The sequence below is a fragment of the Budorcas taxicolor genome, chromosome 20, assembly GCF_023091745.1.
Source record: "Budorcas taxicolor isolate Tak-1 chromosome 20, Takin1.1, whole genome shotgun sequence".
Lineage (NCBI taxonomy): Eukaryota > Metazoa > Chordata > Mammalia > Artiodactyla > Bovidae > Budorcas > Budorcas taxicolor.
In genome coordinates this window covers 38,875,633-38,901,936 of record NC_068929.1, presented here as the reverse complement: position 1 = coordinate 38,901,936, position 26,304 = coordinate 38,875,633, and the positions used below count along the sequence as shown (strand labels likewise).

General features: G+C 34.1%; 1 protein-coding gene across 1 annotated transcript in view; it reads right to left on the bottom strand.

The window, feature by feature from the left end:
* RICTOR (RPTOR independent companion of MTOR complex 2) overlaps positions 1-26,304 on the bottom strand; it is a 41,419-nt gene that overhangs the window by 7,391 nt on the left and 7,724 nt on the right. The window contains exons 7-25 of the mRNA XM_052659095.1: positions 26,130-26,230; positions 24,281-24,446; positions 23,892-23,993; positions 23,723-23,769; positions 22,092-22,227; positions 21,502-21,701; positions 20,210-20,336; positions 19,650-19,814; positions 19,401-19,477; positions 18,890-18,968; positions 14,415-14,524; positions 13,887-13,974; positions 12,696-12,788; positions 12,022-12,128; positions 11,427-11,656; positions 8,966-9,974; positions 5,046-5,223; positions 4,219-4,303; positions 3,279-3,398 (exon numbers count right to left, since the gene is read on the bottom strand). Coding sequence (XP_052515055.1) covers positions 3,279-3,398; positions 4,219-4,303; positions 5,046-5,223; positions 8,966-9,974; positions 11,427-11,656; positions 12,022-12,128; positions 12,696-12,788; positions 13,887-13,974; positions 14,415-14,524; positions 18,890-18,968; positions 19,401-19,477; positions 19,650-19,814; positions 20,210-20,336; positions 21,502-21,701; positions 22,092-22,227; positions 23,723-23,769; positions 23,892-23,993; positions 24,281-24,446; positions 26,130-26,230 — 3,220 coding nt within the window. The remainder of the gene's footprint in view (positions 1-3,278; positions 3,399-4,218; positions 4,304-5,045; positions 5,224-8,965; positions 9,975-11,426; positions 11,657-12,021; positions 12,129-12,695; positions 12,789-13,886; positions 13,975-14,414; positions 14,525-18,889; positions 18,969-19,400; positions 19,478-19,649; positions 19,815-20,209; positions 20,337-21,501; positions 21,702-22,091; positions 22,228-23,722; positions 23,770-23,891; positions 23,994-24,280; positions 24,447-26,129; positions 26,231-26,304) is intronic.

Here is a 26,304-nt window from a genome sequence, read left to right as displayed (position 1 = left end):
AATTAGGAGTTTCGGATTAACATATATACACTATTACACATAAAATGGGTAAACAACAAAGGTATACTGTGTAGCAGAGGGAACTATATTCAGTATCTTGTAATAACCTACAATGGAAAAGCATCTGAAAGAGAAGACACCCATACACACATGTAAAATTAAATCACTTTGCTGTACCCTTAAAAGTAACACAACATTGTAAATTACCTATACTTCAATTAAAAAACAGTAGAGGAACTATTTTTTAGTTTTCTGCCATGGATAATATGGCTTTCCCAGGTGGCTCAGTGGTAAAGAAACTGCCTGCCAATGGAGGAAATACAGGTTTGACCCTTGGGTTGAGAAGAACCCCTGGAGAATGAAATGGCAATCCACTGCAGTATTCTTGCCTGAAAAATTCCATGGACAGAGGAGTCTGGGGGCTACAGTCCATGGGATCACAAAGAGTTGGACATAAATGAGCATGCATGGATAATAAAGATATCTCCCTTCTGATACATAAAATTCCTTCATTTGGCTGATTGCAGTGCTTCTCAAACATTAATGCATACATGAATAACCTGGGCATCCTGTTAAAATGCTGATTCTGACTCTGTGTGGGGCAGAGTTTGATACATTTCTAACAAGTGCTCAGGTGATGCTGATGCTGCTGGTTCACTGACCACTTTGGGTAGAAAGGGCTATGCAGTACCTGGTCTCCACCTATCTTTCTAGGCTGATCCTGTATTTCCTCTCACTTCACTTTCTGGGCTCCATTCCCATGGGTGTCCCATGATTGCACCCATCAGAGAAGACTTTTGTTCATGTTCCTTCCTCTCTCTTAAAATTCTCTTACACTCCAGTCTTCATTCAGTTAGGTTCTATTCATTCTTTCAACCACAGCTCAACAGCAATTCTTCAGAAGTATCTTCTCTGATCTGCTTATTTGATGATGTTTGTTGTTTAGTTGCCAAGTCATGTCCGACTCTTTCTGTGATCCCACAGACTTGCCCGTCAGGCTCTTCCGTCCATGGGATTTCCCAGGCAAGAATATTGGAGTGGGTTTGTCATTTCCTTCTCCAGGGGATCTTTCCAACCCAGAGACTGAATCTGCATTTCCTATATTGTAGGAGGTCTCCTGCATTGCAATCAGATTCTTAACCGCTGAGCCACCAGGGAAGCTCACTTGGTTCTATTCCTTTGCTAATACCAGGCAGCAAGTAATGGTGGCTCAGAAGGAAAAAAATCTGCCTGAAATGTGGGAAAACTGGGTTTGATCCTTGAATTGGGAAGATCCCCTGGAGAAGGGAATGGCTACCAGTATTGTTGCCTGGGAAATCCCATGGACAGATGAGGAGCCTGGTGGGCTATAGTCCATAGCATCACAAAAAGTTAGATATGACTGATGGAAAACTTAATACTTGGTACCTACCCTTCATGGCACTTGTTGCAAATGTGGTTGTTATATTTGTGTATTGATTGCTCAATCCATTTCCTTCTCCATTGGATATACAATATAAGAATAGTGTCTTTTTATTTTTTCCTCTCACAACTGTCTTAGCATCTAGTTCAATGCCTGATCCCCAGAGTGACATAATAAATATTAAGTTGAATGCATGAATGAGTAGAGGCTCAGTGTCTTTTTAACAACTAGCCTGCCTCCTTTCACACCTCTGAGAGGATTTATCAGTAGTAAATTGTAATCATTTCCCAATTAAGGGTTATTCTCCTCCCCACTTCCTATCACTTGAATAACAAATCAAGGGGTTCTAATGGCTGTGCCAAGGTGAAAGCCTCATTGACAGCAGCAATTCTTCCACAAGTCCCAAACTTGATGAGTCTCAACCTGATTACTATACTGGAGTGGGTTGCCATTTCCTTCATCAGGGGATCTTCCCAACCCAGGGATCGAACTTGGGTCTCCCATGCTGCAGGCAGACTCTTTACTGTGTGAGCCACCAGGGAAGCCCAACTAGCTCAGCAACAGATCACAGATGAATTTGCTGGACTGTCTTGTGACTGGGTAATTAGAGGGCTGGCTTCCCTATTTCCTGCTTGATAAAGAGAAAAGAGTATAGCAGAACTCCACAGTAAGTGCTTCCTAAGTATCTGCTGAATGAGTAAATAAACAGAACTTACAAGAACTAAAACATCATAAACAACGTATAGACAAATGACTTAGTAGCATCTTCTTTACTGTGTACAATACATCACAACAATACTGACCAAACCTTCCACTCAACAGAAAATGAAAATAATATAGCAGGCTGAGTCCCTGTTCATAGTGGGAAGTGACTTGTCCAAGAGTTTGTCACACCCAGGCCCTACTGGGAGAGGATTAATCTCTCAGCACATCCATAATCTATTATCAGTGTGCTGAAATCCATCAGTTGGGAAGCTCTTAATCAGAATGCCATGGAGAAGTGTAGATGAATGACCCAGAGAATTCTGGTTATCACTAGGTTTTTCTGAGTGTGGTGAAGTGATATTCACCAAGAAAAGGTATCTATAGTTATATTTTAAACATACATATCATATAAAAAAGCTGAATCGGGGTCTGATTCACTTTCTACCTCAACAAAAACATACTGAGTGCCTAGTATATAAAGCAGTATGCAGCTAGGTATTAGAAAATAAAAATACAAGGGCATGACAGACTATACCCTGAAGCACCTTACTGAATGGAATGGGAAAAAATAACCAACAATAATTAACACAAGAGATCATGTACAAAGGGCAATAAAAGTGAAGAGGAAAAAGTGTCAATATGTAACCAAGAGGGTCAGACAAAGCTGTGAAGATAAAACATTCCCGTCTCTGAGGATGAGGTGGGCTTGCCAAATGAACCCTATATGGCTATGTGTGAGCTTGCATGATGTGTGAGGAGGGGAAGGCGCAAGAGGGAACAGCATGGGAAACACACTTTTCAAGCCTAGAATCATGAAAAAGAGCACAGTCTCTTCAAGAACACCAAATAAGTCAGTAATGGCATGTCAATTACAAGATAGGAGAATGGTGATAAAAACAATCGGTGCATCAGACAGAGTCTTGTGTGCTACACATGAAAAGTCAGTAAAGAACTGTCAACAGACTAATCCAAGGCAACAGTATGAAAGGTGAATTGCAAGGGGACAAAACTGGAGACAAACACTAACACTCCCCAGGTGGACGCTGAGGGACTGCACTGAAGCTGAGGTAGAGATGGAGAAAGAAGGATGATCAATAGGGCTGGGAGATGTCTTATGACTGAAGCAGATTCAAATTCAGGTGGATTCATCCAGATAGACATAATCACTCACCTGAATGACTACATATTGCACTCAGTTGGTTACTGGGCTGGAAACCCAGAATTTCAATACAGACACAATAAAGGCAGTTATCATCTGTATGTTCCTGTAGTCCAGTGTCTTCCGTACTTTCTAAAAACAGAGAAGCATCTGAATGGATTGAATTCATTATTTCCGTAAGACTCATCTGCTGTCGCAGCAAGTGAAAAGAGTTTTTTACAAGACCTCCAGTTCCAGATGGAAGACCTGTGTGTGAGTAAACATAAAACATAATCTGAGGAAGACGGCATCAATGAGACTTCTTTCAAGATGCATTAAACTATGTGAAATTTTAAAGAAGGGAAATTAGGGAAGAAAATCAGAACACCTTTTATGACTCAAAATCTAACCTTAATTGGGGAGAAAAACAGGATAATTTGCTTTAAATCAGGAAAATAATTAACATCAGCAGATATATTTATCTTACTTTAACATGAGGCTTTAAATACAAAATAAAAAATTAAAATTATACAATTAGGTATCATTTCAATTCTTCTCTATTTACATAAAGAAAAAGTAAATAATTCTGGGTCTAAAGAGGTCCTTGTTAAGAAAAAAATCAAGATTATAAAGCATTAAATCTGTGGCTGATATGCATATATTAATTAGACTACTACAGCTCATAGCAAAGAGAGATTATGTAATGTATACAATCTTTTTTTCTCTCTCTCCTCTCTCCAAAAAGGGTAAGTGCTAATTTTTTTTAATATGTTTAAAACAGAAACAACTGATCTGGTTTTTGTCTTCTTGAGAGGCTAGGTACTTAGTACCCCCCCCCCCCAAAAAGTTATGGTTTAATTTTAAATTGACTCAACTATTTTGTTGCCCAAAATTAAGTACATGTGAATTTTTAGTGTCATCCTACTGATGAGAATTCTCTTTTTACTACAGAGAGAACAAAACCATGCATTACCTCCAGCATCATGGGCAAACACTCTTGCCCCTCGATCATCATGTGGAGGTATATTTTTTGTTTGAAAATAAGGAATATCCTTTACCTGAAATACATATAAGTCATGGTAAGTCCTATCATAAAAAGAAATTCATTTTATGAATATTAGCAAAATTAAATGAAATATAATTTAAATGGAATTACTAGAGCACATGAACCTATAATGAAAAGATACTGAAGGAAGTTATATTACCAAAACTTGACAACATAAAACCATTAAGATCCTTATCTAGCCTTAGTTACTTAAATGGATATTAAAATAATTATTTTAGAATTTATCTAAAGTGTTTTTGGTCTTCTAGACAAATGTGTATTCTTAATTCTATCTACCATCTAGAGATTCATTGAGTATTTTGTGGGATTACCACAGTATGTGGCTGCCATGTATGACATAAGCAGAATCAAAGGATTAAATTAACAATGCTATATGTCACATATATCAATTAAAAAAACAATAAAGAATAAGTCAAATGTGACTAAAAAGCAAAATTAGGACTTTAAATTTTTATAGAGAATATACAGATAAAGAAATCAAACAAGATGCTGATTTAATATGAGAAGAGAAAAAGGATAATGTTTTAGGGACTTAGAGGTGCTAAAGAGAGTACAGAATAGTCGAGAAAAGTGGAATAATTCTCATGGTAAAACTTCTTTAAATACAACTGCCTAAGAATATCACCTTCCCTAAAATTAGTATTCACTCTAAATTGTAATTTCTAGTAAGCAATTAATAGAATATGAAAAGAACAGTAAACTAATTCAAGAGAAACCAAAAGAATTTATGATACCTGGAATATATCATTGATATCTACTGGAAGAGCAAGACCAATATAGTCATCTGAGCTACCGTATGTTGCACTGGACACCATGGACCTCACGGAGGAGGATCGCTGCAGCGTATTTTGGTTAATAGGACTTAATAAATCTTCTTTATCTAGCGAAGCATAACTTAAAGCTTTCATGAACCTAGAATATCATTAAAAAAACTACATTATTGATTTGCTATAGCAATCAGATAAATAACTGTAGTCCATTTTCTTTTGTAACTTCAAAAAGGAGAGAAAGTACGTCAAGTACTAAACAGTGCCATCTTATGTACTGAGAACATATGAACACTTGAAAATATTTATCTCTTATAAACTGATATATAAAAGTTCACTAGCAATGTTGACTGTTGACCAAAAACAACTGTTATGGTCTCTCAGGTAAAAGTGAAAAGGTGAGCAATTAAGGTAACTTTCAACATCTAGAAGTAAAAATAAAAACAAAACTGACCTCAGAAAACAGAGGTATTATCCAAATATTAACTTCACAGTCACTTCAGACTGCCAGATTTGCTATCAAAAAGTAAGGGCATGTCTACTAATGCTACTTAATACTGCTTTTATTAAAATAAGCTTAATCACTTATTCTTTTGTATAGTAATTACTTTATCAACCTAAGATTTTCTAACATAGCAGACAGACACAAAACAGTTAAAATGGTATCATATATAAATAGTACAAAAGATAGTTTATATGAAGCACTGATGTTTCCTCAATACATTCCTTACCAGTGATTCCATGACATGGAATACTAACATTTCCGTAAGATATACCTTCCTTATACATATTTTTATTCATGTAACAGACATACTAAAATATTTATTATATGCCTGCTCTGTATATACAAGGCAGTAACTCAACGTTCTACAGTATATGTATACTGCTATTTGAAAACTCAAATCATTTAAAATGTAAAAATGTATCCTAATAAAGAATTACTTTGAAAAGCATACAAAATGTTTTATAAATAGCTAATAAAAGTAACATAGGAAACACCACTCCTAATTTCTACTAATTTCCACCTAAAAATCACTCAGAATTGAAATTTACAAATTTTATAAAATAGGTCAGTAGTTAATCTGTACTTTTATATCTTTCCAATTCCAGAGAACTCTTCAAAGACTACGGGACTGAAGGGGAAGAAACTATTGTTATACTTGCCTCCACAGTACCTATTTCAATCACAGTAGAGCCTGGTGGGCTGCCATCTATGGGGTCGCACAGAGTCAGACACGACTGAAGCGACTTAGCAGCAGCAGCAGCAGCTCCATTTTTACATATTCTTCACATTGGGTTTCCACAGAAATGTTTTTATGAAGAAAGGGTTTCTCTACTTAAAAGTTAATGCTTAAAAAAATGCTTAAAACCACTGATCTACTCCAATTGCCTCCAAGCAATTGAGGCCTACATATTTCAGAATTCATGAATTTCACTATACAGACTTACAACAGTAAACAGTTGAGAGGCTTGTCTGCCTTTGTTCTGGATTGATGAGGCTTGCAAAGCTTTTGAATTCCAAGGAGATGAGACATTACAGCATAATTATGGAACTTTTTCCAAGTTCCTTCACTCAGTGCTGGGATTAGATCTCAAGATTAAGGATTCCTACTCAGTATTTTTTTCTGCTATGCCTCAAAGAAACATCTCAGAAAGACAAGGTTTTTAAGACTGCTGGATTCACACTCATTATTATACCACAGTATGAGAATGACTACTCTTCTAATTTTATAGGAAAAAAAATCTTTTCAGCCTCGATCCAAACTATTATAGTAAATGTGTAGTTATCTTCCATCATTTTCATTTTCTCTGAATTAACCAAAAGAAAGAAGTAAGAAAAGGAAGACTAATATCAACAATTTTTTCCTTCATGGAACCTGGTTAAATACTAAATACAGTTTGAAGAATAAGTGGAAGATTTGATGAACCTAAGATTTCTGTTCAGCATCCATTCCTTTGTACAGCTGTTCTTGTTTCTCTTGACTGCTTTATCTTGTTTTTATTTTTTCCCTCTCCCAAGAAATGAAAAGCAAAAAAAAAAAGAAAAGCATACAGTAATCCTTTATAATGCCAGTAAGCTGGAATTTTACTCCGGGAGTAAAACTTCCATATACCCGTCTCTCATTCTAACGGAGAATACAGGAAATAAGATCCTAAGAACCCAGACTGATTAGGAAATAGTGATTTGGAGTTGTCATTTCTGGTTTATTCTAATGAACAGTTAAGCAATGAAACTTTTTACCTGTGCTATAATCAGTTTAGATAGAAATACCTGCTTCAACAAGATAGAATAACCCTAACTGGGTGGTCCAGAGTTAACAGGGCTTTGCTTATTGTCCTGAGCTGTAAGATGGTGGTGTCCTCACTACTTATTTTGGGTGGTACATTACTGCCCCTGGCTGAATGCTACTGGCTGTTATAGTGGGATTTTTCAAATACTTTGCTTTAGTATAAAAGTTTCCTCCTTTGCTAACAATTTCAAAAGCTGTTCTTTCTTGTCACAGTGTCCTTACCAGTAACAGTTTTTAATTATTGCTTCTATAGGCCTGACAACCTGATATCCAAACTTGTTAGAATACATACCAACAAATTTTGAATGTGGGTCAGAGGTACCTCCTTTGAATAAAATTTGTGAATGTCACTGTATAGATTTACACTAGTGAGCTGTTGAGAGGGATGAGGCTGTCAGATAGGTAAGACAGTACTGCATAATTTATGAAATCCTACCAAAGGGAATATAATTTACTATCTGCTGCAAGGAGTCTCTTCTATTAAATGTGTTAACATTACTGAGAGAAAATGCCTTCATAACTTAACAACTTGATGACATAAGAGCCAAATGGATTACATTAAAGAAATAACTATCAATAATAATAGTGATAATAGCAGCTAACTTTTATCGAGTGCTTAATTTGTGCTAGGAACTAGGCTAATTCATGTACTTGCCAAATACATCCATTTAATAAATGTAAATGAATAATCAAAAACTATAGAAAATTTTTAGAAGTACTTGACCCAACAAAAAAATTAGGTTTTAGAAGTTTTTGCAAAAATCAAATTTAGTGATGAAAATCTTTTACAGATAAAATTTACTACTTTGACCAGCTTGATATAATCTTTAGATACGGCAGAAATCTCCCAAATGTTCTTGGGCACAGGCATACTGCAATGCTGAATTCTGAGGATCAAGTAATTCATTTAATGTTCATTTGGTTCCTACTTTACTTATCACAGCTGCTTAAACTGAGGATTTCCCTTGTGGGTCAGTGATAAAGAACCTGCTTGCAAACGCAGGAGATGCAGGCTTGATGCCATAGTCAGGAAGATCCCCTGGAGAAGGAAATGGCAACTCACTCTGGTATTCTGGCCTGGGAAATCCCAAGGAGAGAGGAAACTGGCGGGCTACTAGTCCGTGGAGTCGCAAAAGAGTCGGACACGACTTAGCGACTAAACAACTTAAGCTGGGAAGACTTGTACTGAAATTTTGTTATCTTCAAAAAAAAAAAAAGTCAACTTTTGGAGCCTTAAATTGACCTACCTGAAAAAGTTGTTTGTTATTGTAGGTCTTAAGCTCCTGATTCCCCCGACATGCTTCTTTTTAAAATCGATCCTTGCAGAAGCGAGAAATAAATAAAAAAAGCTTGTGACTTGTGTGTCCTTGCAAAGCATGTATGTTTATTTCCAGGGCCTAAAAAAAGTTTCTTTTCCCCCCTCGCAGCTGCAAGAATCCATTTCAAATCACATTCGGGTAACTAGGAGCTTATAGCCTACTACAGTAAACAGTAGGTCAGTTCTGAGGCTTATGTAGATGTAAAACTTGGCTAATGCTTTACATTTAAGTCTGTTAAAATTCAACCATGTTCATTTAAAAATGTATATTTGCTCACCTGCTTGGTGTTAACCTGGACTCAAAGCTGTTGGCCTTCATGGTGATGGTATCAGTAAACAGCACATCTTTTGCTGGGGATGCCAAAGCTTCAGAATGAGATAAGGATGGATGCATTCTTTGCTGCTGTAATCTTTTCAGGGTAGCGTAGCCAAAGGCATCTCTAGAACTTGTGTAACTAAAGTTACAGTCTGCTAGACTTTTAATTGTAGCAATAGAGGGTGCTTTAAGGGACTGTGCTCTTCTAGGAAGTGTATGAGAAGAACCTGGAGGCACCAGGGACACTGAGTTTGATTTAGAGAGAGAGAGATGGTTAGACTGTGGCGTCAAATAGTGGCTTGTCTTAACAGTTTTAGTACTTACCACAGTACTCATACTTCCACAGTCTGTGTCCACAGTCGTAGCATCTACACCTACTGTCTCTCGTGAAGGACTTGAACTCATTGAACTTATGCCACTTGTTGTAGTATCTGTATTAAAACTCTGGCTACGTATCTTCATATGTGAGCTCGATGAACTTTCTACAACTAATCTCTCTCGGCTTGTGTTTTCTCTGTGATTCTCTGTACCAAGACTCTTGGTGAATTTTAAGTCATTCTCTCCAATACTTGGAGTACTACCAGTGTCTTCAATGTGCTTATTCCCAACAAATGAAGTTTCTAATTGTAATGTTTTCTGTACTGTGGATATGGGTGTGAAATCATCACTATGATTAAAGTCAACACTGGGCTCTGTAAGCGTTCTGATCCGCCTGTTGCTTGTCTTATTTTCAGATGACAGTTTCCCTCCTTTTGGATCACTGCTGCTACGATGTTTTTTATTAGGCAAAGTAAGAGAATTTAAGATACGATTCTTCACAAGTTTACTAGAAGCAAAGAAAGGGAATGGATTTTTATCCTTTATAGGTCCAGGTCGGTCATAAAATGCTGGCTCTGCATCTTCATTGATGTCCAGGAAAAATGTACTAGTAGAGCTGCTGCCAAACCGGTCATCCTCCATGATGAACATGCCTGTAATCAAAGGATTGATAATAAAAGCACATTAAAAAGGGCAAACAATTATGGTAACTTTAAGTGACATAGCTGAGGAAATTTCTGTCTAGTAGTCACCTGGAAAAAATATTTTAAAAAATAAAGAGTTAAGACTGCTGAGCCAGATAAACAGAGCTTCCTTGAGATTCAAAATTTGGATTTGAATAAAATATAAAATTATTATGAAATCTTCTGTTATTTCCAAAAAAAAAAAAAACTACAGGACTCATTATGTCATAGCTTATCTGAAGTTTCTTTTGTATCCCAGTAAGTTTCTAAAACCTCCAAATATTCAGGATAAAATTAAAGGCAAAAAGGAGACTTGACTATGGATGTTTATTGAGTTGGTACATGTTCCTGGTGGTTTATACTTCCAATCACAATAGGCAAGAAAAATCAATCTTATAAGAAATGAATGTCCAATCTTGAACAACATATACTTAGAAATGAGTCACAACATTTTAAGTTAAAGTTTAAACAAATTACATTTATTTCTCATTTTGTCTTAGGTACTAAGAAACTCATCTAAATTCAATGCCTACCTCTCTCTAATAAAAGATTCAATCCAGGTGACTAATGACATCTGTGGGATTGTATTTTATTTTTCTGTTGAATAATTAGAAATGATTTTAAATATATTCTGAACAAAGGCAAAACAAAATCTTAAACTTGCATACTGCACTGTTTTTCCATATTATGTCAATTTTAAGATGCACATGTTTCACACTTAAAATCTCTAAAATCAGGATGTATCTTGCAATAGGCATCTTTTTGTCTTACACAGTGGTGTGCATATTATAATTTAGGATGTCTTAGATCTGGTGAAATATGTTTGATAAATATTGACCTATCCTCTTAAAAAAAACTGTGTCTTAAACTTTTGCACCTAGCACCGTTTAACACAGGGCTTAAAATTACAATCCATTTTTCATTTAGTTGATTTTTTAAAACTTCATTTAGTTGATTTTTGATACTCCCCTTTTAGCAGTTTCACTATTTAACTTTAAATTTTAGCTTTTCTTCTAAAAATGAGTATGTGAATATAGTATCTCTTAACAAATATATTCTAGCTCAACAACCCTATATATGAAAAATGAACTAAAGAATTAGGTAAAAGATGACAGTAGGTAAACAAACATTTACTTATTAGAAATTGAAAAAAAAAAGGCAAGGGGGAAATGGTTCTTCTGGCACATGATTTATTACTTAACTCTGTAAGTACGAGTTTCCAACAGCTATTTAGAAAGCAAAGGGAAACAATGTAGGTTGATGGCTATATTCCCTGTTGTGAAAAGACACACACTCTCCAAGAAGCTATTACTGCCAAATTATCTCAGAAAGAAGTAAATTAAGAATGTAAAATCCATTAAAATTTTTATATCAGCAGTGTTAGTTCTGGCTAACTTCATATGATGTTGTCACAGTACTCACTTGATGGTGCAGATTCACTTTCACTATTATGCCTAGAGCTTGTTGACTCCGAGTTCAAACTTAGGGTGCTTGGGACAGATGAGAGTTCATTACAGAGTTGTTCTACATCATCTGGGACCACTGGCCACAAATGTTTACGACTGTGCCTTACAGCATCCCAATTGTGACATTTTAGAATATCACAGCCTTGCTTGGTTTTGGCTATGAGCCCAAGAACATATACACAGGTCCTGTAAGTAAAAAGTGAAGTAATGACAGCTTATAATTTCAAATTGAGATTTCTTAAAGCAACCATAAAATATTAGTTTGCTATATATGTACATCTGCGTTTTATTTAATAAGCTATTAGAAATAAATTCAGAATATTTAGGCTAATGGAATACTGGACTATTTGGACACATGCTAAACTCTTACTGTTTACTTGCAAGGTAAATGTCAATACTATAATGTTGTTAAAAAATAAAGTAATATTAAACAAGGAACTCCATAAGATGTTTAATTTAATGCACTGAAAAACTATAATCATAAACTATTTTTCTCACATCCACATGTGAACAACAATATATACAAGAGATTTCTGAGTTAAATCACACACCCTCTGACTGAAAGAACTTCACACTGTTTTGCAAGTTTCAGTATATCTGGAATCACATTTTCTTCTTGTAGCAAATTGAGACCCCAATTAGATGAGCCAATATTTCCCTAAAAGAAAAGAAATCACATGTCAAATATATTTCCAAGAGTAACTCTTAAGAGATGTGAAAAGCTACCTATAACACAAAAAATCTAACCACATCTGTAAGAAAGAACTGTGGGGAAAAACCTCACATAAGGAACTTTAGGAATTAAAGTTCCATTTGTCTTATCAAGGGGCTTTCCTGGTGGCTCAGATGGTAAAGCGTCTGCCTGCAATGCGGGAGACCCAGGTTCAATCCCTGGGATAGGAAGATTCCCCTGGAGAAGGAAATGGCAACCCACTCTAGTACTCTTGCCTAGAAAATTCCATGGACAGAGGAGCCTGCTAGGCTACAGTCCATGGGGTTGCAGAGTCAGACATGACTGAGCAACTTTACTTTACTTCTGTCTTATCAAGAAAAACAATAGTTTAATTATTTACTTTCTAATATTTAAGTGGGTAGAAACAATCTTGGCTTTAGAATACTAATCTAAGAACAAATTCCAAACAAAATAATTTTTATTTAATATCAATGGGAAAATGAGTAAAAATCTAAAAATTTAGAAGATCTCATAGAAGTGTTTATTACAAACCAAGGCCCAAAGAGATGCTTTCAGTTTTTTAATTTCTTCCCATTTATCCAAATCTGGTGTACGAACATTATGACAGAGTTCTGTAATAATATTCTGGAGAAGGAAAAAAAATGCCATATGATTAACAATACATTTTTAACATTTTCTTATTGTATATTAAAATCTATTTAATGTTTATATTTAGTAATTTCTATATATTAAAAATCTTAAAATAATTTTATGCAAAATTTCTTAAGAAGCAGCATTAGAACATGTGCTCTGAGTTCATATACTAGAGCTGGGAACTTATTAGGCAAGTGGCTTTCAGCATGTAACTCTATCTCCCCATGCCTTGATTTCCTGAACTCTAAAACAAGGATAATAATAGCCTCTGTTTCATAAAGTTTAATGATTTAATGAATTATTACACAGAAAGTTTAACAAAGTACTTGGCACTTAGTATTATAAAACGTTAGCCATTAATTATCATTATTTCTTTTAGACAGAAAATAATAAATTAACAACTAGATCTTCTCATACTATGGAGGTACTGACATTGAGAAAATCATTTAAATTTTCAGCAAATTAAAGAAAATTAATACAAAGATACACACCTCAATAATCTTCATGGATAATATAAAAATACATGAAATTATGGAGTATATTTATATAAAACTTTTGCTCCTGAGATGAACTCTGATAATTTGATGTGCATGCTATACTCAAAGAACAGCTGCTTGCCTAAGCCTCCAATATTTCAAGAAGTATATGAGAGTAGTTAGATACTAACAAACAGCAGCTGATACTTTCAGTTTGTTACTCACCAAAGGTAACTGAATATGTTTCAGGTTCAGTTTAATTTTCCAATGAGAGGAATGAAGAAATTCAATTTTTCAGCGTTTTTTTTTTACTAAGATGAACTTTCCCAACAAACTAGAAAGAAAAAGAACTTGGACCTTGACTGGCTTACTTATTCTACACAACAAATTACATATGCAAAAGATCATAAGTCAAGGAAGTGTATGCAAGCCTGTTTATGAATCTAAGGACTGCAAGCACAGAATGCCAAAGTCAGTTACAAGATGGAGCTTTAAAAGCAATTATACCACTGACTTTAAGGCTGTTGAGAAGTTTTTGCAAAGATAACACGTTAGTAATATTAACTTTTTTCTATTACTGCAGCTATTCAAAATAAGCAAATTATGTTTTTACCTGTACTTCCAATAAATGACATCCTGTTTTGTGGTGTACCAGTTGTCCATAAAGATGTACAGGTAGGTAGACATGAGGACGCTGTAATCTAGTATGATAAAAATGATTGATAAACCTACCGGCTCACTGTGAACATACTAATTTATAAAATGACTTAAAATATCAGATAAACAATTAGACAATCACTCAGCATGAATAAAAATATGGAGGTGGAAAGGCATTAGAATTCTTCTAGAAAAATAATAGTTTAGCTGGTTTCAGAGTAACGGTAAGAAACCTAAAACTAGAAAGACAGACGAGGGTTAGAACATGAAGGGATCTAAATGCTCTACAAGTCAGGGAATGCAAGTTACGAACGCCACTGAAATTTTGAACATTCAGTGCTGTGCTTTAGAAAGATTTTTCCTATGTCAGTATAAGAATATCCAAGTACTTAGAAAACTTTAAAAAACAATGATTTATAACAACATGATTTTAAATTTTACGTTTGAGGACTAGCAATAAATTATTCCATTAACTGGACTATACCTTTGGTTACTCCGACGAACATAGTTGTCACCATCAATTGGCTTCCGGTAAGTGGTAAGTGCTTCATTAAGCTGTTCTTCAATCAAGTCAACGTATTTTGAATTATATTCCTAGAAAATAATATTGTTTAAATTATATATATTTCCATAACAACATTTACTAAATCTCTAATATGTTAGTTACCTAGCAAATCTTGGAAGCACAAATAAGAGAAAAATGAACATCTTTTTCTTTGTTCAGGAAATTTGAAAAATTTTTGAAGAGCATGGATATAACAAGCTATTATAAATGCAAAAATGTTCTACCATACCCATAAACTTTCTGCTTATACTCTTTTCCCCATTTTCAATTAATATTTTGGGGTCCATATAAGTAAGTTAAAAATTTTTTCATCTTATTTGAATTCCTTTCCTCATTAAAAAAAAAAACAAAAAAAACAAACTAGTTTCTTAATATTAAATCCTGAAGATATTCACTAGGAATTTTAAAAGTAAATTAACTGAGTTCTATCATTTTAGCACCTTTTGGTGAAAAATAGTATCTCTTTCTTCACTGATTTAAATCAGGTCAAATGTAAAAACATTTCCAACTAAAACCTGGAAAACTTCTAGTCAAATTATTTAAACTGAGACAGTCAATCACACTACCATCTTCATTGCAAAAGATCTCCACTTTAAACTGTTCAGAAGAAATTGATAGAACCTCTGAAAAGCAATCTGCCAGTACTTTTCCAAACTTTAAATTAATATACTTTTTGACTCGACAATTATACTTTAGAAATTTGTTCAACAAATATATTTGCACAAGTAAGCAAAGAATGCAAGAACATAAAGCAAATACGGTTAACAAAACTAAAAAGTTGGAAACAATCTAAGTGCCCCAAATACAAGAGTGATGATAAAAATTAGGGTATATTCATATAATTTACTATGTAGCCACTGAAGAGAATTAGGTAGCTCTAAATGCACAGCTCTGAAAAGATATCTCACATATACTGCTAAAGAAAAAAATTAAATACAGTCCTATTTACAGGTGTGAGTGAACTTATCTGTATTTTTAATCGAAGAATATATACTTACAGATGTACAAAACATCTTTAAATGTATACAAAATGTTAACAAACATTACCTTCACAAAAGACAGAGTAAAGGGGCAGGGAGATATTCTTCATTTTAAACCATCTTCTACTACTTCAATTTGACGAGTTACCTTAACTCCTTACTTAGAGACTCTAAAAGCTTACTTTTTCTTTTTAATTTATTATTTTTTAATATAAATTTATTTACTTTAATTGGAGCTTAATTACTTTTCAATATTGTATTGGTTTTGCCATACATCAACATGAATCCGCCACAGGTATACACGTGTTCCCCATCCTGAATCCCCCTCCCTCCTCCCTCCCCGTACCATCCCTCTGGGTTGTCCCAGTGCACCTGCTTTTCTTTTAGATTCTTTGCTGTGTAAATGTAATGTAAGAGTTTCATTATATTATCAGCAAACCAAATTATTACTACTGCTATAACACTACCATAATCTTCTCTAGACATGAAAATCTCAGTACAAAAATACAAATTAAGGCAAGTATTTTGAGCTTTATGAAGGAATAGTTACATTCATGTGGTACTGTTTGGCTAGTCTTTTGACCAGTGGCAACCATGTGGAACAACACACTAGCAAAGGCCAGGGCTATGGTTTGTAACGATGAAATGCAGTGAGTTTCTAATGTGGATCATCTTGAGGGTTCTGCCTCACGGAGGCAGGGAGGGACAAGACCCCAAATGAGGGTATACCTCTGAGGGTATACCTCCAGATACTAGGAGGTACTAAGTAAGCAACCAGAGGAGCCACTTCTCTGGTCAAAGGAACTACAAATGAGAGATCTCCAGAATGAAGTCTTTGAGGAATTTATGAACGTAAGACCTGAGTAAAAAGAAAAATCAACATTTGAAATCTGCCCTCCCCAAAGCTAACAGCCCCAGGTAACAACTACATCAGCTGGGTAAGACTGTCCATGAATTCTCATCCGTTCTTCCTCCTCTCCCTCTTGCTCTAAAGCTGGAGAGGCCCTAAATCTGCAGCTGGTAAATGGGGAGGAGATAAACAATAAAGAATGATGAAATGAACCATACCCCCTCTTTTATTGCAGGTTTCTAAGTCTGTACTAAGCCTGGGCTAGGAGAGAAAGTTTTAAATCAAATGAGTGGATTTTCAGTATGATTCTGGCCTGGATGTTTTATTACCTAGAAAAAGAGCATCAACTTTATCATGGCATGCTACGAACTCTTGGGAGAAAATCAAACATAGAGGAAAGAGTATCAAGGGCTCTGGAATCAAAAGTGCCCCTGGCTCTGTTATTTTCAAGCTTTGTGACCTAGGATAAATTAGGTTACTCATCTTAGCATCTACATTTTCCTTCATAAAACAGAAATAATAGCAAACATTTCACAGAGTTGCTGTGAGGATTAAATGAGGTAATACTTGAAAAGCACTAAGTTTAATGGTAGGCAATCACTATTCACTAATTAATTTCCCATTCTCTAATTAATTTGAGAGAGTAGACTATATTGTCTTTGTTTTTACTTTTGTTTTTACTCCCATTTACTGGCTAAACTCACTATAACTGCAAGTTAGCATCTGTTTGCAACTTTCTACTGAAATTGCTCTGGCAAAATTCACCAATGACCTGTCACATTCAACAGTGTTTTTTCTAGTGTTTACCTTATCTGACCTCTCTCAAGAATATATACCACTGGCCTCTCCTTCCTGAAGCATCCTTTAGTGAAATCATTCTGATAATTTTTCCTCAGTGTCCCCATCCTTTTGTTCCCCTCATTAAACCAGAGTGTTCTCTAGGGAGCAATTTCCAGTTTTATTTTTTTGTTCTTTACATTTCCCTTGGTGATCTCACTCAATTCAAATTTCAACTACTACTATTCACTGACAACTCCCAAACTGCCATCTTCAGCTCCAGATCCACATTTCTAAGTATTTTCTGGATACCATCACGTGCCATCCCATAGGCAATAGCAGTTCAACTTATTCTAAATGTAGTATCCTCAATCCTGCGAATCACAGTCTCTTAATGACAAGCCATTATTTACTCAGGCATTCAAATCGGAAACCGTTAAGAGTCAAGTAATCCTCATTTATTATATCTAATCAGTTCATGAATTCTGTCCATCTTATTTTAAAAATGCCCAGAAAATATGTCTCTATCAAACCTTACCACCACTGAAGTTCATGCTCTTACCAATTTTGCTTCTAAACCAGATATTCGGTATTCCTAGATACTTTCACTTTTTTTTTTAAAGTGAGGATAGTCTTCTGTTTAGGGAATGAAACTATTATGTCTTTATTTCACTGTTCCAATTCACCAATTACTGAAAGACTCCATGCCTTAAGTTGTATGCTTTACAGTTACAGTATTTCTGTTCCATCCAGTTTTACTGAGAGATAATTGACATCCAGCAGTGTGTGCATCCAGTATAATGATTTGACTTACACACATCTGAAATGACTATCACAATAAGTTTAGTGAACATAGATTATTTTATATAGATACAAAACTAAAGAAATAAAATATTTTCCCTTGTGATAAGAACTCTCAGGATTTACTTAACAACTTTGATATATAACATTCAACAAAGCTAATTATATTTATCATGTTGTACATTATATCCCTAGTACTTAGTTTAAGTGTATAAATGGAAGTTTGTATCTTTTGACTGCCTTCATCTAGTTTCTTCTACCCCCACATCCCACCTCTGGTAACTATAACTATAGTTCCATTAATTTTTTTAAAATTAGACTATCTTATGAAATATGGTTCAATATAGACAATATAAACAATGATCTGAATTCAATAAAGGAAAATCTGGGAATCATTTATGTTAGGACTGATTATTCTATGAGCTTCTAAGATGCTTTGATGATTTATAATGCTTCAAGTTAACTGAAGCCACAGTGATGACCAGCTAAAGAAAAGCTAGAGAGATAACCAATACCTTCAAACTAGTCCCTTCTTCCTAGATGTTCCTATTATGTACAACAGCAAGAAGTTTGCTCTCAGATTTATGAAAAGTCTACCCTAAAATGAAGTTTAATAATTAGATTATTATATCTGCTTGGTAGAACTGTTTTATACTCTTCAGTTAGGAAAACTGTTTTAAGTTTCAGTTCAAAAGGGCTGTAAAAGGAACCCAAAATAAAAGAAATGATGATGGTAAGCAGGGTTGACAAACAATACCAGTAGATTAAAGCTGAAAGCAAAATTTCAACAGAAAACATACAAAATCAACAATTCACACTATAAAACAACTGTAGTTTAAAAAATGGATGAATATGAAAATAAATAACAGAATTTTAAGACCTGACTTCATATGAATATTTAAATATTTAACTTTAATTTCAAAATCCTCAAATCTATTTTCTAAAATAAAAACATACAAACTGAAACTTATTCAACAGAAAGTTACCTTGTGCCACTTTTCCAACTGTTTTGTTACATAACCCCTTTCATTCAAATAGGAAAACCCTTTTGGAATGGAGAGAAATCTGTAAAGTGCAACAGGCAACAGTTTAACATTGGGTCTCACAAAAAATTGTTTATAAAGCTAAAGTATCTCAAACCAAATACACTTAAGCCCAAAGACTTTAAGAACACTGCCTTAAAGAGGTCAATTATCTTATAATTTCAAATACAAATACTTTGAAAATCTTTGCAAAAAACATGAATCCAACCACAGTAAAGAAAATGTTATAAAAAGAATGAGGACACATAGAAATGAAAATGAAACACTATGGAAAACAATGAAAAGCCAGAGTTTCAGTATTAAAGGATGCCCAATATTCTAAAATGGGCCTCTTTCAGAAGTTAACAGCTAAACTCTTTAGAGTGCTTCCTTTACAGATTTGAATCCAGCTTTAATACACACTGCCAGAGAGCACACAAAAGAAAACTACATGAAAATTTTTCTTAAAATTTACCTCAGGAGGAGAAGCAAACCCTTGTCCCCAAGGTGAGATAAAGCTGGCTTCATCTGAATAAGTGCATGAAGATTGGCCTAAAATAAATAATTATTAGGCAAATTAATAACTGCATGAAGACAGTAAATTCTCTACTTCCAAAACCACTATATTACATACTTTATAATTTCACACAGTTTTCTATCAAACTTGAATAGTTTCATAAAAATTCATATCTAAGTATTTTATTATAAGATAATGAAATTTCACCTTATCTTCACATGCTTCATCGAGAATATCAAGGGCCTCAGAAGAAATCGTTTTGTTTTTATCATGCAGCTGGGTCACTAGTAATTCAATTCCCCAATTATTGAAGAATTCAACATTAGCTCTCAATAATACTCTCAAATGTTTTGTTGCATACAGTCTGCAGGCCTATAAAGATAAACGAGAACATTAAAAAAAAAAAAAAAAAAACCAACCACCACCATCCAAACTTCACTACAGACAGTCCATCTGACTTTGTTTTAGAAGAGTTTTACACTAGAAAAGGGCAGAAAGACTGGAATTGACAGTCTAGCCCTTGATACAAATATATTTTTTGGTCCCAGTATAATAAAATACTGTTATCTATCTAGCTGCTTCAAAGCATTTCTCTTTATATAAAAATATGGGTACTGTAGTCGAGTTCTCTGGACAAACTAAAATTTAAAAATAAACTCAAATTCCATCCCATAGTCTTAAATTTATAATTTTATTAAGCTAAAGTTTATAAAATACTGAACTAACTTGTTATGAATTTATAGTTCTATTGCCTATGTTATACTCACATCAGTGGCTGCTGTTAAGATTTTGGAAAGGATGACCCTGGCCAAACCATCTCTGCTATAGTCCAAGCTTGAAACAGTCAGTTTTAGCAAGTGATCTTGGTTTTTCAAGGAGCAAAGGTTAAGTAAACTAAAAAATGATGAAAATAATAAAGGTTACTAGAAATTACTGTACTGATTCATTAATTCAACAAATATTTTAAAATTCCTAATAAGCATTTCTAAAAGAATGCACTTAAGAAATAACCCATTTTTAAAAAAGCATCAGAGCATCAAGACAACTCTAATTAAAATTTTTTTGTATTTTAACAAAACTTTTTGCCTTTTCATACTATTTGTGGGATTCTCAAGGCAAGAATACTGAAGCGGTTTGCCATTTCCTTCTCCAGTGGACCACGTTTTTTTCAGAACTCTTCATGACCCATCATCCATCTTGGGTGGCCCTACATGATGGCATGGCTCATAGTTTCACTGAGTTAGACAAAGCTGTGGTCCATGTGATTAGTTTGGTTAGTTTTCTGTGATTGTGGTTTTCATTCTGTCTACCCTCTGACAGATAAGGATTAGAGGCTTGTGGAAGCTTCCTGATGGGAGGGACTGGCTGTGGGGAAAACTGGATCTTGCTCTGGTGGCAAGACCAAGCTTAGCAAATCCTGAATCCAATTTTCTGCTGATGGGTGGGGCTGTGTTCCTTCCCTATTGTTTGGCCTGAGGCCAAACTATGGTAAGGGTAATGGCATAATGGCAAACTCCTTCAAAAGGACTTAGGCCAGCAGGCTCCCAGGACTGCTGTAGTATGTGTCCCTGACCCTGCAGCAGGCCACGGTCAACCCAGGTTTCCACCAGAGACTCCAGGACACTCACAGGCAAGTCTCCTGGACTGCACGATCAAACCAGTCAATCCTAAAGGAAATCAACCCTCACTGGAAGGACTGGTGCAGAAGCTGAAGCTCCAATACTTTGGCCACCTGATGTGAAGAGCTGATTCGTTAGAAAAGACCTTGATGTTGGGAAAGATTGAAGGCAGGAGGAGAAGCGGACAACAGAGGATAAGATGTTGGATGGCATCACCAACTCAATGGACATGAGTTTGAACAAGCTCCGGGGGATGGAGGACTGGGAAGCCTGGCATGCTGCAGTCCATGGGGTCACAAAGAGATGGACATGACTGAGGTACTGAACAACAACAATAAAACTTACCAAATACAGGTACACAGACTAAAAAGCATACCCTTTCTGATCACATTAAAAATAAAGTTTAGGTATATACTGAAACAGAATCTAGGAATGCTCACCATTGAAATACGCTGCATTTTTCCAGCATTTTGACGCCATGAGGGTGGCAAGAAAGTGTTCCAATAAATAAAAAGTAGTGTTGACTAAGAGTAGTCAATAAACCATTATTTTGAAGGCTTCTTTCAGGTTTCATTCCAGAAGAGGCATTGAGCCACTGAACAATATCCTTTACTAGATCTTCTAAGTATCCCTGCCCATCCTAAAAGCAAATACATTATGATATTGCTAGAGAAGCAGTTAGTGTCTACCATAGAAAAATCAACTCGATTAATCAAGTCCAAAACATTTAATAATAATGAAGTTACTAATAACAGACATTAATCTCTGAGTATCTGTTCTTTTTAATCCTATTCAATACAGTGCTGCATGAGATGGTATTATCTTCCATTTTACCAAAAGAAAACCAGGTCTTTTAGAAGGCAAATAACTTGTCCGAAGTCACATAAATAGCTAGCAACTAAGGATAAAAATCTAGGTCTGGGCTCATTCTATGTTTCTAAATATAGCTTATACATATTCAAAAATAAAAGGAATGGGGCAAATTCAGTGAAAAACATGTCCTCTGGAAAATATTCAAAGTGCCTATTACCTCTTCAGACTCAAGAAGAAATTCTGTAAACTGACAACCCACAACTGTGAGCTGTTTGGACTTGGCAAAATCCAGATCCAGATTGGCGTATAACTTACTACTGGGCTTGTAAAAATAAAGTAGTCTTCGTACAAACCTAAGATTAAAATAAAAAATCAGCAACAAAGTAATAAACCAAACAATTATTTTAGAATCTTAACCATAGCTTTTGAATACGTTTTGAGTTTAAACCATTGGGGTAAAAAAAATAAATAAATAAAAAATAAACCATTGGGGTAAACGGCAAGAAATTTAAGAAACACATTTGGTACATTCTACACATGCACGTACGCGCGCGCACACACACACACACACACAAATAATCCCCTTCATTATAAAAAATATCTCTGTGAAGTAAGAATTTTATGGTGAGATGCCTGACAGAAAATAGTGGAGAAGATGCTAGCAGGAAAAATGCAAACGTAACACTGCTAGAAGATACACAGTTGGATAAATATGATGAAACCACCTGGATATAAATTTTCATTCTTCTTCTTCTTTTTGACAAGTATACATTTTATTTTACTGTTAGGTCTTTTTTTAAAAAAACTCTATTTAAACCTAGAATATATATATTTTCTTCTACTATACTTTATGAATTTATACTAGATAATTGCACACAAATGTTACTATACTATGATTTTGTCAGTTTTTCACAATTAGGCAAAAAGTCAACAATAAAAGCTTCAGGTAAAATTTAAACAACTGAATTTATAAAGCAATGGATTATATTTTCATGTTATAATTTTCAATATTATGTTCTAAGCTTCCATTTAATTTAGTTCAATTTAATTCCTATGCTATTATCCAATCTAATAAAGATGCCAGGTCCAGGTGCTGGAGAAACAAAGTTGAATGAGACTTCATATCTGTTCTCACAGGTCTGAAAAGTCAGTGCTATGCTTCTTTATCCCAACGTAATTTATATTCTCTATACATTTCTCAAAATGTGAAGAGATGATAATAATCAATAATAATACCAATGATGTGAACTTTTCAAAAACATGAAGTAAAAGCTCTCTTATTCAAAGAAATCAACACTGGTGGTTGGGTAATCTAAACTCAGAAGGAATAAAAATGCATGGGGTACTAGAAAACAGCATAATACCTTTAAGTATTGTATATGCTATAAACATAAGCTGTTTTATGGAAGGTGTGGCTGGTTAAGGGCAGTGTAAAGAGGAAGAAGAATGAATAACTTCCAAAGTCACATGCAAAAGAAATCAGAATATTTAAAATGGCCATCATTTTGAGAGGGAGACATTATGCTCTTAATATATCATTCTCATATGTTAGGGCCAAGATTAGTACATTGCTGATACTCTTGATTTCAGAAAACTTTTAAGTATTTCATTTGTTCCAAAACTAAAACCAGAATGTAAATAACCAGAAAAAGAATTAGTTGATGATTTTTGGTTATAAAACACAAGCTATATATAAAAATATGTATCAATATGTACCTACTGAATACGAACTATTAAAAAGTAAGAATGTATGTTTAAAACATCAATTACTACTTTTAACAGGTATCAGGCATAATATAATTCAAATTTAAGTTCTTTATATTTAAATGCAAAACAGTTCTTACATACCTGTGCAACTGTTCATCTTTATAGTTTCTTAGATTTACATTTGGCCACTAGAAAAACATAATATGTTATATTACATACTTATTAATTCCTAAACATATAATTATGATAAATTGCAATGAATAATAAAATGAAAACAATCAAGCCATTATCAAGAAGTATCCTATCAAACCTTAAGAATGGTCCCAATAAGATTCCAATTCCATTCAAGATTCTCTTTATGTTGAAGGACTTGGCTATCTCTAAGGTTCATTAGAAGAGCTTCCTCTGTATCCTAAATCACCAGAAAGTAATAAAAAAATTAAGAAAAACTGGCCTTACATCAAATAGCAGTTGAAATTTTAAAAACAAAAAGAAAAAATTTTCATTTAAGGAGAATTATCAAGGTTCTTCAAAAAGTTACAAAAACTCAGCTCAACTGCCCAATCATTATAAAGCTTATTAGAAGCTTTTTGAAAATCCATATATAAAACTGCTAACTCAAGCATACATATGCCTACTAAAATACAGTGGTTAAGAATTATGAAATTAAACTAAAAATCGCATCTTCTGCATCAGTACCTTAAGAACAAATATATCTTTCTGGGCTCGGAGATACTGATCCCGTTTCTGATGTGTTGCAATTGCTTTCTGAATAATGTGATCTAAATGAAGGCTATAAGGTTTAGGTCCTCGTTTTTTCATTTCATGGAAGCGTTTTAAACAGTTCAAAGCTGCACTGGCTCGCCTAAATGAGGAAAAAAATTCAATTAATACTGTAACAGGGATAGCTTAATTTTAAAGAGATCACTTTGGTAAACTATTCTATTGAAATTTACATAAATGCAGGCTAGATACTGTTACTAAAAAGTAAATGATTTAATCAAATTTGGAACCACAAAGAAAAAGAAAAACAAGAACACTGCTGATTTGTATGAAGAAACACTCATTATTCAGATTCAACAAAACATACTAATTTTTTCTTATAGTGGTGGTGGTACAAGTTGTATGTTAGTTTTAAGAACTCCCTCCTCAAGGTCCAAACTGAAGTTTTATATATTTTTTTATTTTAAAACTCTGCTTTTCACATTTAAGGCCTTGATCCATATGAAACTGATTTTTATTTAAAGTATGAGGTTAGATAACCAATGATTCCAATATTAACAGAATAGTCTCTATTTTCCCTACTAATCTGCAACTGTAAATGAAATCCTTTTAAAAATTATTTTTAATTCCCTTTTATTGTAATAAATACAAACTGGATTCAAAATTTAAAAACTTTGAGATGTGCGCAGATTGGCAAGTACTTATCAGTAAAGACAGCTTACCAAGCTCAAAAAATAATTCTATTATCATTGGAATTTTGAAGGTAAATTTGAATTCCTGATGAATGCCAAAATCCATGGATATAAGCTGACTCAAAGAGTTCAGGTCTACCAGGCTTTGAGAAAGTACATTTTTTCCATGAAGAAACTACTAAAATAAGAGCTGAATGCCACCAATACCAATGTAAGCCTGAAGTCAGAACTGATGATCCCTAATGCCCTCAGTTTATAATATAACCTCAATCTGTTAAATAATAGTATTCTCATTGGTAGATTTTAAATTAATAAAAAAAATACTATTTATTTATAGTGAAGCCCTTATGTGTACTTTCAAATAAAGCTAACTAAACTTTTGAGAATTGTAGTATAACTTAACAAAAATTCCTGCTTCTGACTAAGCTAATGAACATTTTAAAACATTACAGAAAAAAAAAATTAAGCCTAAATATATAAATTTTTCTGATCATAAAGAGAAAAAAAAAGACATCCTTGGACTAGACATAATCTTTATCAGATGAAAAAAGATTCCTACCATCACTATACAATTAGGCTCCTCCACCTTACGTTTTAAATTATATTTTATTATTAGTCCTTGAATTCAGCAGTTACAACTCTATTACCATACTTTAGTTTATAAATTCTATATTTGCAGTATTTCCTTCAGCATTAAGGGTTTAGCTTACTTCAATGCCTAAAGTATTAGCTACTAAATTCCAACATTTTTTTTCTCAACATTTTTAACTCCATATATTAAAAAAATTAGTCTTTGTGCTTTAATCTGATATAATTTAGACACTGAGAAAGAGACTGAATTGTTTCTCAAAACATACAATAGTCCAAAAAACTCTCAATCCCAATATTGTTACTGATCCAGTAGAAATTTTATGTCCTTGTCCAGAAACACGTGAGAAAAGGTTGACTTTACCAAGCCAAAATACTTTGTAGCCTAAAATACAAATTATTTTTAAAAACTACAAATTTTCCTCTTATCCAAAGGCTTCCTCAGGAATAACCTATATATACTACTTTCTTAAAAAGAAGATAAGGACATCTAAGTGAGTATTAAATATACTACACACAAGCTTTGCTAGAACTTGGATACTTACAATCTCTTTTCCTTAGGGATATCAAAGGATGCAGCCATATTCATTAGGGTTGGCAGGCAGTGCAAATGATGGCTATGTGAATGAGGAAGAATTGTGTTTGCCTAAAACGAAAAATAGTATTTTATAAAAAGTTGAAAAAGAATATTTTATGTTATAGATTATCCAGATATAATGC